This window comes from Manis javanica, chromosome 16 (genome assembly GCF_040802235.1).
Source record: "Manis javanica isolate MJ-LG chromosome 16, MJ_LKY, whole genome shotgun sequence".
Classification (NCBI taxonomy): Eukaryota; Metazoa; Chordata; class Mammalia; order Pholidota; family Manidae; genus Manis; species Manis javanica.
The window spans coordinates 65,818,247-65,831,128 of NC_133171.1; the positions used below are offsets into that span (position 1 = coordinate 65,818,247).

Below are 12,882 nucleotides of genomic sequence, written 5' to 3' on the forward strand. Positions count from 1 at the left end.
GCCTCCTTTGTGTGGCGATTCAAAGTCAGACAGACTTACACACAGCATCAAACAGAAGTTACTGACCTCATGGCCACACCAGACTGCCCTCTGAAAAGCTGCTCTGAGCCTTTATACCTCCACTTTCCTCCCTCCATCGAAGTGTTCACTAGCAGCTACCCTTATTCTCCCTACCTCTGCTTCCTCTATGACCAAAAACAAGCCTATTGCAGGTGATGGCCAGACACCTACACGAGATGTCCCTACTAGTCTTGCGCCATTCACTACATGAGTAACTTCCAGTACCCACAGTATTACTCCTCCAACCATTTCATGAAATATCCCAATGGCTCATTCTCCTTATCAATCCCAGATCCCTGGGACTCTCGATGGGCTGCCAGAGTCACAGCCTCAGTTTACTACAGGGGGTCCTCAACCCCCCACAGTACCCTTCATATCTCTCGAAAGTATGTTCCCTCTCATTCCCAGATCTCTCAAGTTGCATCAGATATCAGTCATTCTGAAAAAGTCATTATCCAAACTCTTGATGGCGCCTCTTCATCTTCTTATCCCCACCCCTCTTCCCATTTCTCCTACTCTTCATTACAGCTCATTCAGGACACCACCATCTTTCTCAACCACACACTTAACACAGCCAATTGTTTCTTGTGTGCATCACTACAGCGCCCACTGCTGGCCGCCATGCCCCTTAATATTTCCAACTACTCCTTCCATGCAGAAAGACAACCCCTCTGCCCCCTGGCAGACATACCCCTATGGGAACCAGAATACGCAGATAATCTCACCATCCACCACTGTGTAGGCCCAACTCCACCCCCCTCCAGTGCACTTCACTGCCTCTCTATCTACACCCCTACCTCCGGCTCTAAGACTTTTACGCAACCAGGACACTTCTTTTAGTGTAATGGCAGTCTTTTCAACTCACTGCCTCCCAACTCCAGCACACCCTGCATTCTCATCACCCTAATCCCACAGTTTACACTTTACAGCATGGCAGAATTTCTTGAGCTCCAGCCTCCCTTGCCCTCGCGCACAAAAAGAGCTGCTTTCCTTCCCATCGTGGTCAGTAGCTCTTTGATCACCTCACCCATTGGGGAAGGGTTTTCGAGAGAAGCCTTGGGTCACTCTCTATAGGCAGTTAGAGATCTCAACGCCAAACTTGAGGGAGCCCTGACATCCACTGCCGATTCCCTAGCCTCTCTCCAAAGACAAGTCACTTCGCTAGCTAAGGTCACCCTTCAAAACCGGCAGGCCCTAGATTTGCTTACAGCCGAGAAGGGAGGCACCTGCGTCTTCCTCTGGGAAGAGTGCTGTTATTACATCAACGAATCCGGCATTGTAGAAACTGACATTACCAAACTCACTGACCTTGCCTCCAGCCTCCACTCTGCTTCCAATTCCAACCCATTCTCTTCAATACTAACAAACCCCCTCCTCACCTGGCTCTGGCCCATTGCAGGCCCCATAATAATCATTCTTCTCACCTGTCTCTTCTTACCCTGTATAATAAAGTTCATCAAATCCCAAGTCAGAAAAATCTCTAATCAAGCTTTCAACCAGCTTTTACTCAGGAAGTACCAGCTTTTGGCCACGGAAGATCCCTCACCCTCGCGTGACCTCCTCACCACACGCTGAGATGGACCTCTCTCTCCACTGGAAACTGTTCTGGAAACAATAGCTTCAGACGCCTGGCTCCTGACACCCATATCCTCTTGGCACCATTGGAATCAACAGGTCCTCAACCTATGGTTACAGGGAACCTTCATTGATTTCCAAACCTGAAGAAGTTCACATCTACTCATCCTTACTGTGGGGAGTCCTATCAACCCTTTCCTCCCAATCCTCAAGCCCTCACTCCCTTCTCCAGCCCTGTTCAGCAAGAAGCAGCCAGAGAGAAAGCAACGTCCACAACCCCATAGAGGAGAAAGGGGGGAATGAAGGGCCACCACCAGTAAAATGGCAAACTTCCGGCTTCTCTTCGGGGTCCTCAGTTCCCGCCGGCGCCACCTGAAGCCCAATCACCTCTCGCCCCCCTCCCAATCCCAGCACCTAGCCAACAGCCAACAGCCCCGTAGAAGTGACACCTCAATCAATTCATACCCCTTCCTATATAACCCAGCACCTTTTCCTAATAAGGCGGAACTCTCAGGTGAATTGCTGCTGTGTGTTGCTCCTTTCCTTTCACTCACCCTACTCTGACCACACCCACAGTCCCTGTCTCAATAGAATATTATTCAAACTTTAAAAAGGACATACTGTTATTTGTGATAAGAATGAACCTGGAGTGCTTTGGGTTGGGTGAAATAAGTCACAAAGAGAAAGGCTAATACTGCTTGTTATCACTTATATGTGGAATCTAAAAAAAAAGTAAAATTGATACAAATAGTGCAAGACCGGAGGTACAGGAGGAAGGGACGGGTCTCACTAGAGGAACCCGACTCGAGCCAAATAAGGAAGAGAACGGAGAATGTCACTCAAATGATTCAACGGAAGGTCCCTAGAAGCAGGTCCTGCCTAGAACGCACGTTACAGTACTCTCTCCCCAGCAACCCAACATGACCAACCATTGATGATCACGATACCCACACTGGCCAATTAGTTCTGTCTAGATACCCTCAGAGCTCTCCCAGCACCCTTGATAAGCCTGTTGCCCCTCCTACTGGGGGCGATTTACCTGGCCCGTGGATACGTGGACGGGTGATCCTCGCCTGGGATTGCACTAATAAATATTTTTTTTGGCTCCTTTGTTGCCGCTTTCCTGGTCTGGTTTCGTTTACCTTACCAAAAGAAGTGTGGTTGTCAAGGGCTAGGGCATGAGAAATGGGGAGAGATTAATATTAAGGGTACAACCTTTTAGCTATGAAATAAATATGGTCTGAGGATCTAACATATAATGTGGAGACTATAGTTGATACTACTGTATTGTGGAACTGAAATTAGCTGAAAAAGTACAGTTTAAGTGTTCTTACCAAAAAAAAAAGGTAAATATGTGGATTGATGTATATGTTAATTAACTCATTTGTGGAAATCCTTTCACAATGAATACAGATGTCAAATCATCACATTCCTTTAAATATAATAAAATTTTATCTGCCTGTTACACCTCAATAAAGGTGAAATATGAACAAATGGCTATAAACAATAGCATGGATAAATATCACAAAAAAATGAATGAAAGAATTGAGACAAAAAATAAATACTGTATACTTGATTTATATGAAGTTCAAATGCAGGTCTTTATGGAAGCTGATTTGGGTGATACAAATAAAAAGAATAAATATATGGATTACAAAGAGTCAGTTTAGTGACAATCTTCAGTAGGGGGCTATTTCAACAGGAAGCCTTACAAGAATGCTGAAAAGTTCCATTTCTTAATCTTAATTCAGTATTATGTGGGTATTGATTCTATAATGATCTGTTAAACTGTACATTAAGGTCTTATGCATTTTCTGTAGTATATGAAATACTTTTAAAGAGAAAGGACTAAAACATGTTTTAGAATAATATTTAAGTAAGTGGTGGGGAAAAGATAAATTTCCTATGCAGAAGAATTCCAAATAATTTATATACATACTCTGTCCTCAAGGAGGTGGAGCATACATAACTCCTTGCTCCTTTAACTGTAGGCTGCACATAGAAACTTTCTTCCAAAGAGTATACAGTACAGAAGGTGAGAAAGGGTGATTTTACAGTGGTGAAATCTGATACATACTACCTCAGCCAGGTGATCAAGGTTAACATCAACAGTGGAAGTTATACTGACAGTATGTATCTTTGACATCATGTGTTGAAAATGGCATATTACCTCTGTGGTTTTCCTTCCAGAAACCCATAACCACTGTCTAACCATGAAAATCATCAGACAAGCCCAAATTGAAGGACATTCTATAAAACACTTGACCTGAACTCAAAATTGTCAAGGTCATCAAAAAAAAAAAAAAAAGGAAAGCCTAAGAAATTATTCAAGCATCCTGAAACAGAAAATGGATACTAGGTAAAAACTGAGAAAATGTGAATAAAGTATGGACTTTAGTTGGTAGTAATGTGACAAAGCAAAAATTCTTTTATGTTCTAAATTATGTGACATAAGGACAAGAGGATGAGGGAGAGAGACAAGGGAAGGTCATCAGTCAATAGTTGTAGGCTGCAGCTAATCAGAAACCCCACATTCTTGGATGAAATCATTTCAACAAGCATCTAGAAGATTCCCAGGACCACAGCATCCCCCTCATATATGATCTGTCTGACCATCAACAACCAATCTATGAGCTATCTCTATGGTCTAACCACCTATTCCAGGACTTTGTCCACTTCGCATTGGCCTTCCTTCCTTATCTGTAGCCAATGTGAATTTAACTTTTTTTCCTAGAGACCTATCATAAGTGAGCCGTTTCTTGAGTCTGGTGGACAAGATGTTTCTGTTAACTAGCCTTGGTGCTGGTGAAGCAGAAACTTCCTGCCCCAGGACTCAGTCTTTAACTGGCTCTCATCTGTAATGGCTCAATAAACCCTTTTATTCCAGATCTCTAGAGTTTTTGACTTGTCAAATGTATGAATAGTGGTTTCTTAATTGTAAAAAATGTAGTATAGTAACAAAAGATGTTCCTAATACAGGAATTTGATGTGGAATACATGGGAACTCTGTACTATCTTCACAAATTTTCTGCAGATCTAAAAATGTTCTAAGAAAATTAAGTTTAAGAAATAATATGCAAAAGGCTAAGTTAAGCTAAAACCATTTTTCTTTTGATTTTAAAAATATCTAAAGTTATAATTTTTTCAAATATATCACTTTTTCTTTGAATCTTCACTTGCTTTGTGCTTAGGAAGTCTTTCTGCATCCAGTCATCATTCATTTGACAGATTCACTCATAATGCTCTGATGTGCCTGACACCATTTTTAGTGCTGGGGATGCAGTAGAAATAGCATTCATTCACATGAAATACAACTTTCAGTGGTTGGATAAAAATTAACTACTAAGGCATTCATTGAAAATACTAATAATTACTGTTGGCAAAACTGTGAAGAAAGGGTCCTGCCATACACCTGTTTCAACCCGTTTGAAGGACAATTTGATGGTTCCTATCAATAATTATAACACAAATACCACTTGGGACAACAATTCCAATCCTATCTATCTTGCCGACATACTCATACCATACACATCCATATATGTACAAGGAAGTTCATCGCAGCATTTCCATGTTAGTAAATAATTGGAGGCAACCTAATACTCATGTTAGCAAATGGTTAAAACTTTGTTATAATCATACAATTCCATGCAGTGGCTAAAAAGTTTCTGGAGAATCAAACTATATTACTGTGACCACCAAAAAGCATGATACAATTTTACTATTTTTCTCCCATTTTTATATGCATAGAAAACGTCCCAAGGTACACTTTTCTCATTTACTCCAAGAAATGCGTTTTGGAAAACTGTTCTGGAAGAGTCGGTTTTCTCTGGCGGAGAGAATGTTTATGACCGAATTAGTAATTCCTAAATGGATTAAGTTGCAATTCCAAACCAGAGCTGCGGGGAGCGGGCAGGCTCAGGTTTCAGGCCAGGGTTCATAGTTTGTGTGAAGCTGCAATAGTCTCTTCCAAGAAGAGAGTGGGTGTGTGGGGTGGGGGTCGGGGAGACGGGCGTGGAATCCGGATTATTCTCCTTCGCCTTTGGACGAGTCCTGGGACGCGGCAACCCATCCCTGGAGCTAGTACCCACTGGGCTCTCGGTTGAAGCCGATACCCACCAAAGCAGTTCCCCGGTTAGAAGACCGGCTTCTCTAGTGCATCTTCTGCCCTCCCTCCCCTTTTTGCCTTTACCGAGTGGTTTTCACTCGAATCCAGGATCCGCCTTCTTCTTGTTCCTCCCTGCGACGCGCCAGGTTCTGTTTTAAATTCTGCCTCCTCCCTAGTGTCTTCATTCCTGAAAAGGGAGGCGGACGGAGGAAAATTCCACATTGATATTCACGGGAGCTTAGTTTGTCTCAGGAATATTCAGGATGTCATTTATATTGTAAAAATTTAGACAGGCGGTTTAACCAACTTCTTTCCATTCCATTCCCCTGGCTGTTATTACTCAGTCTTAGATAAGAGTTTTGTATGGATGTGGGAGTGACAGATGTAATTGACCCTAGGACAATTAACAGCATCTGCTGGGAATTCCAACTCGATTCCCTCATAAAGTGCAGAAATCAACACTGGTCCTCAAGAAATCTGCTAAAATATTAACCCTCGGCAAAACTGGTACATCCCTGAGGTTCCCACGGAGTTTTTCCCTTTGTACCAAAACAACCTGCACATGGAAATGTAAATTGAGGAAGAGTGCTCTGATGACTTTTGTACATTTTTTAAACTTCACAACACGCCTGGACACACCATAACAACCCTCTTACCTTAACAGAACCCCATTATATTTTACAGACTTACTCTATTCATCTTCTTGGATAGGAGTGAAACTAAGTTGATTCAGAGTATTAATTGAAATAATAGATTCATAACTGAGTCAAATTGTACAGGGGATGACAGTTCCTGGGAAATGAATTTTCTTCCACCCATTTAAAATTTTATTCCTCACTCCACCTGTAATTTATCCAGCTTACCTGGCAGCAAATGTGAGCTCTGTATGAAGGACTGTTTGAACTAAAGCCTGAGATGTGGGCCTTGGTTATAGTGATATTCCAAAGCCAACCAGCCTGGGAACATGATTTCTTTCATTCATTCAAAAAATTAAGCCCTATATGTGCTTTCCTAAGCTGTTTGCAACTTGATACTCCCTTTATCTAGTAAATGTGGCACTGGGCCCTCAGAATTCTGAATAAATGAATTATGACAAATTGTCAAATTATGACACTGGATTTTTTCAGCTTGCTTGGAAGTCATGATCTGAGGAAACAATCCACATGAAACAAACTCACAAGAAAAGAACACAGAAACAAGGACATCGAATTTCGAAGATTGTCGGAGTCCAGCTCCAGCAGTGGGGTGTGAAGCCCAAAAGGATGAGACGGAGTCGGCGTATAGAGAGACAGGACAGAGTCAGATGGAGGTGGTCTCTCGACAAAGTGTCGATGACAGCTTTATTTATACCATTTTGCACAAGGATATGATTATTTTTTATTGTTCTGATGATTAATTAGTACAGGCAGTTGTTTATTAAGTATAGGCAAGCTTTTTTCTTTCTTCTCCTTTCTAGTCTATTCATGGTTGGTCAAGAGTTAGACAGGTGATTGTTTTTCTGTTCTTTGACCAAAACTTTTCCTATCAACATGTACTCTATTGTGTTTTACGTTTCTATGCAACGCAGTTTCTAAGTAGTGCATGTGACCATAGGAGCGTGCAGTATGTAGGAGCGACTATGGAGTCTATCAGCTCAGGGTGAAATACAGGTCACCTAGTGCCACAGTTACCTGAGATTCTTTCCCACAAAAATATTCTTAGAAGCTTTAATAAATTTATAATCAATCTAAAATCATAAACTCATATCTTCACCTTATACCCCTTTATAGGGCACAGGAGGCAGCAAACTAAATTTCCCCTTCTTATCTACATTTCTCTTTCTTCTGTGTGGAAACTAAAATCTCCCTGACATATACTACACAGGTCTATGACTCCACTATTGCAGGGACTAAACAAGTTCTTACATGGTGAACAATGCAAGGGCATTCATATCATAGAAACTGTTTCTGTTTTAACTACAAACCTTAAACTATAAACAATCACATCAAATATAATGTATGATTATTCATTTGATTTTTATACTTTATATGTGAATCTAATAAAATGTTAATGTAGTAGGTAAATGCAAGATATAGATAGCATGATTTAGAACTGTAAGAAGGCAGGTGTAGATGATCAGGTTTGTGCCTACAGACCAGGTCTTAATCCAAGCTGAACAAGGGCAACAAAACATCCACAGGTGTAGATTTCTCTCAAAACTGGGGGGGTGAGGTTCTAAGCCTCACCTCTGTTCCTCTGTTGGCCCCCATTTTCTCACCTGATGGCCCCCCTGTGACTATGCCTGTCTTAGGTTGTTCCTCCCTTGAGGAATCTTACCCGTCTCTGGCTAACCAACCATCTTATGGGGCCATACAGGGAGATGTAAAGCTGGTGAGAGAGAAGTAATATTCTTTGAAAAGGTTAGTTTTTCACTTCTTTGCAGATTTATGCTCTGTGGCTTCTATGCCCAGCACTTGTTTTGAGGTATCTTTACTTCCTGGAAAATTATGGTACTTGGTAATTTCACGTATGAGGCACAAATTCTAGTAAAGGGCTGTAATTAGGAAAGAAGAAAAACAAACTATAGAAGTAGTAGAGGGAAGAAAACATGAGATGATTAATTGTCAACAGGGTTATTCCATTCAACATTCTCTCATAACTATTTCTAGAAAACTTTCCATCACTAGTTTCACTAGCATTGTAAACAAGAGGGGCATTCTCAGTGGAAATGGGGCGGTCAATGTTTGACTAACAGCAGGTTTTGGTACTTTATGCCAAGTTCGCCATTTGGCCCCTGCATGTTCCATTCTTCAGGAGCACTGTCCTGAAAAGCTCCTGGGAAACTTATGTTCTCATCCTTTCCACACTGCTCAGTAAAGGTTAGCTTAGCCCTTGGAAACAACGTAAGCAAAAACAAAGCCAATAGTATAATGGAGAATAACAAAACCAAGGTGGGTAATAGAGGGAGTCAGCTGCTAAGGCCCTGCTTTGTGGGGGGTCTTCCTCCAGCCTGAGCTTTGCTACACAGCTTGAGTAGCATGGCTCCCAGCAGAAGATAATGATATAACATTTCACAGATGTGTTTGTGTGCTGGGTATGAGAGATACATGAATTGTGGGAAATGTTATACCAAGCCAACCATAGTTTTTCACTGTATGGTCATTTTTATTCTACCAAATACAGTGTATGTATCAATTAATATCTTAATCTGGCTAGGTTATTTCAAAGCCAAAAATGTGGATGAATTCATTTTACCCAAAGAATACATGGATAATTGTATTTATGACAGTGAAATAAAAAATAGCACAAGCAAAACCCAAATTATTATTGTAATCACTCTATCACTTCTTGTAAGTTTAACAGCCTGAATACTGACCAGAGTTTTTCATCTATATGAGGTTGTGTGTAGGCTTCTTACTGTGACACCTCAATTTCTGGATCCTCTTGGTGGCTTACATAGATTCTTTATAGGCTCCAGGTTGCTTTGCATGTGAACCCTTCCTTGTTTAAGCCCCAAAACACAGAAATGCACCTGAGGGGCAACATTTGTACCTGACTACCACCTATGCTTTACCACCTTTACAAGTGGTTTGAACCCAACACTCCATCCATGGAGCTTTATTTGCAAGTGTAGGAGTGTATCAAGTTCTTTCAGAGTTCTATTTACTTTACAGGAATGCTATGGAAAACCCGGTGAAGACTGGCCCATCTCTGATGACTATGATCAGGAATCAGTTCCACACTGAGAGCACTGCTCAACTTCCCAGAGTCAACCATGGCCTTCCATGGACCCCACTCCACCCCTTATAAGTATCTACCATGATGCCTGTGGTACTTCTGTATACTTATTTACTAAATATCTGTCTTTTTCTAGTGGTCTGTAAGACTCAACACCAAGGGCCATGTGTTATTACTTACTGTCACTATGTCCTCATATAGTGACTTAGTAAATGCTAAATTAGATAACTGATTGATAAAATGGGCTAAGAAACTAATCAGATAGATAGAAAAGGGTCCAGGTTGAAGTGGGGGCGGGGAGGAGTCTGAGGCCAGGAGATAGAGTGAAGGTAAGTGAACGAGGAACAAGAAGTCAGAAGTTGGAACTTATCCAACAATCCCCTCGCCCCATAAACTACAAAGGCATATAAAAATATTTTTTAGTTTTCTATAAATATGTTTGGAAGGGGCTCCTAACCCCATCCCACCCATTAACCCCTGTTAATCTTTTCTAAGTAAAAAGGATGCTGCTGCCACCATTTGCCTGTAGACAGTAACTAGCTGCCAGGACTAGCCATTATCCCTCTGGCTCTAAGTAAAAGCTCTTTCAAGGGCTACAAGCAAGACTTTTAGAGTGCCCTACTGGGCCAGAAGCAAGCAGCCAACAATCAAACAAAACAAAACAGTTATTTGCAGTAGTTGTAATCATGCTAGTATGAATTAGGTGCACCAGACAAGCGAGTTGGAGTGGAGAGGAGACCAACAAAACTTCTTTGCCTAGGCATTCATGGGACTCCTGGTCAGAGAAACACAATAAAATATCTGCATAGCTAGTTATTATCAGGTAGACAGGAAGCAGGCTAGGAGGTGGAAGGGACCTCTCTGCCTCTCAAGAGTTCCTGACCAGTGAGGGTTCCTCCATGTTCTCTGAGAGTGGCTGGGCTCCAAAGATCCTAGCAAGCAGCCCTGGGTTGGTGCGGGCCTGGTCCTGGGCATTGGCTAGGCGACACCGTTCACGTCCTCCTGGCCAGGCTGCCTTCCGGGTTCTCAGCTCCTGCTCTGTAGGACGCTGGGCAAAGGCCCAAGAGCCATCTGGGCGGGTAGAGTCCCCATCAGCTGCAAGGAAGCGCTGTCCCCGTTCCACACTTCGCAGATAGAAATCAGTCTCACGCTTGGCCTGGGCAACCTCGGCCCTAAGGCGCTGCCTGCGCACCTGGCGCTCAAAGGCAAGATGCTCACTCAGGTGGGACCAGGTGAAACGGTGCAGATACTACTGAGAGGAAAACAAGAAAAGATCTGGGTTGGGTAGGGCAAGTAGTCAGGGATGATAAAGTGATGGGAGGGGGGCGGGGCCAACAAGAGGTCAGAGGTGCCTAAGCTGGGACTGGTAAGGCAGACAAGCCTACTCTCACCTTGAGGTTCCATAAGTCATATCGGAAGGGACTGCGACTGCGCGCGCCCATGGGCGTGCTGTGGAGACTGGCTGCCACACGCTTGGCTACGCGTTTGTCCCGGAACTCCACCCAGCCCTCGGTGTAGTCCTTGCTGTACTTGGACCGCTTTTTTCCTCTCGTAGCGGAGGCTGCCGCTATCTTCTTCTTGCGCCTCACGAAACCATCTGCACACCGAAGACAGAGCAGTGGTCAAGGAGACTGACGCGGCACCCACTGAACTTCACTCCCCACCAAGTCCCCAAACCTACCCGCCGGCCTGGATCCCATCTCAAGATCTTTGCAAGGAAGGAGAGAACTGTAAGATCCATTCTTCATCCCTGCACCTTTCCCCATATCTAATTCAATCCTTTCCTCAAATGTCAACAACTTAAATCAGGTCTGCCCTGAATGTTCTATTCAAAACTCGCACAAACCCCCAACCCCAATTCCAATTAGTGCATGTGTGAGAGTTGGGGGCGTTTGATCATATATTTACTGTCTCTGGACCTGGGTCGCAATGACATAGGGATGGGCTCAGTTACGTGAAAAAAAAACACTGAGATTTTTATTCAGGCTGTACTCATTTAACTAGTAAATTCAGGTCAAAAAAGAGGAGTAGGTGGAATCAAGATTAGAAGCCAACAGCTAACTCTCCAAGAACTGTCAGCTACGCATATGGTGCTACCCATTCCACTCAGGCCTCCAAGAGACTTGAGCACTATCAATTTACTCAAAAGGCCATGCTCCGGACGCCGGTCCCCAACCCCCCTCAGTGCCTCCCACCCAGCACAGCTGAGGCAAGAAGGACTCACCAGGTAGCGAGCGCCACCCTTCGCCCTTCATTGCTGGGCCTACGCACTCACTCACCTTCGGGCTGGAAAAAAACACGCCCGACTTCGCCGTACGCACTGAGAAGGTTCCGTACGTGCAGAGGCCGAAAGCGGGGCGGAATGTGGCCTAGATACACAATGCCCGGCACAACACGTTTCTTGCGGCCCCGAGCCGCCTCTTCGGATTTCTGCTGCCCCTCCTCTGCCTCTGGTTGCTGTTCTCTCCCTTCCGCAGGCTCTTGCTCGACAGATCCCTTCTCCGATTCCCTAGCTTCCATGCTTGCGGACATGTGATGCATGGCAGCCGTAAAGCGCTGAGCCATCTGACGCGAACCGCTGAGCGAGGGGGCAGGGCCGATGCAGGTGATGACAAATCAAAGAACAAGATTGCACCGTGAAGGTGGGTCCAGGCCTAAGGGTCCAGAAGAAGGCGGAAGTGGGGTTCCAAGTCAGCGGGGAGATTGAAAGCGTGACTGCGAGGTTAAAGGCCCATCATAGTAAAGTGACAGGACCCCTGAGCTGGAGAGGCAGAACCAGAAGAGATAGATACCCAAATATAACATACCCTATAGAAGTTTTGGAAATTTAAGCCTTGTAAAAAGAATAGGATGCAGCAACTTCTTCCGGAAATTTAGGAGAACTATTTTGGGAGTAGGGGTGGGTGGTGAGTTTCTGTGTGTTCTCCCTATCAAAATAGCTTTTTACCCAAGGGACCCGGGTGTGACTCCGGTTGGGATATGACTCACCTTTTAAGGGTTACTTAAATTTTGTGTAAAATTAAGTTTGACTTCTGAAATCTTAATTTTTCAAATTTTAGCAGTTTTGAATATTTTTAAATTTGAAGAGTTTAAAATGTAGTTTGACTTGGCAAATTTAAGTTTTGGAAATTTAAGTCGTGAGCTTTTAATTTAGTTTAAAATATTAATTTTAAATTTGATTTTTTGAATAAGGTGTCCAAAAATTTTAAATGTGACAACTATTCCTTGTATTTTGAAAACTTTTTTGGCACCTATTAGACATTTGTAGTGATATATGCATATTTATGTTATAAATACATGCTGTCAGGTACACACGGCCAGACTCTGGCAACTCCACGGCGGCGCGCCTAATTCTCGTCTCCAGGACTTATTTCACAAGTTTGTCCTCAGATCACCAACTACTTTTCCTTCCATGCGCTAAGCAA

At 43.2% G+C, this 12,882-nt stretch overlaps 1 protein-coding gene across 1 annotated transcript; it reads right to left on the minus strand.

Annotated features, from left to right (window-relative positions):
- Window positions 1-7,044: 7,044 nt before the first annotated feature.
- ABT1 (activator of basal transcription 1) lies at window positions 7,045-12,011 on the minus strand. The gene is made up of 3 exons (XM_017675669.3): window positions 11,737-12,011; window positions 10,849-11,054; window positions 7,045-10,706 (listed from the first exon to the last, which is right to left on the minus strand). Exons 1-3 carry the CDS (start codon window positions 11,996-11,998, stop codon window positions 10,326-10,328), a joined length of 849 nt encoding a protein of 282 aa, XP_017531158.1. The 5' UTR covers window positions 11,999-12,011; the 3' UTR covers window positions 7,045-10,325.
- Between the last annotated feature and the right edge of the window lie 871 nt (window positions 12,012-12,882).

Excerpts from the sequence above, each read along its gene's own strand:
- ABT1 (XM_017675669.3), bottom strand. The coding sequence starts at position 11,998 with ATGCATCACATGTCCGCAAGCATGGAAGCTAGGGAATCGGAGAAGGGA. Across the intron at positions 11,055-11,736 it reads TGTTTTTTTCCAGCCCGAAG|ATGGTTTCGTGAGGCGCAAG; the intron begins GTGAGTGAGTGC and ends TTCGGTGTGCAG. Across the intron at positions 10,707-10,848 it reads ATGACTTATGGAACCTCAAG|TATCTGCACCGTTTCACCTG; the intron begins GTGAGAGTAGGC and ends TCCTCTCAGTAG.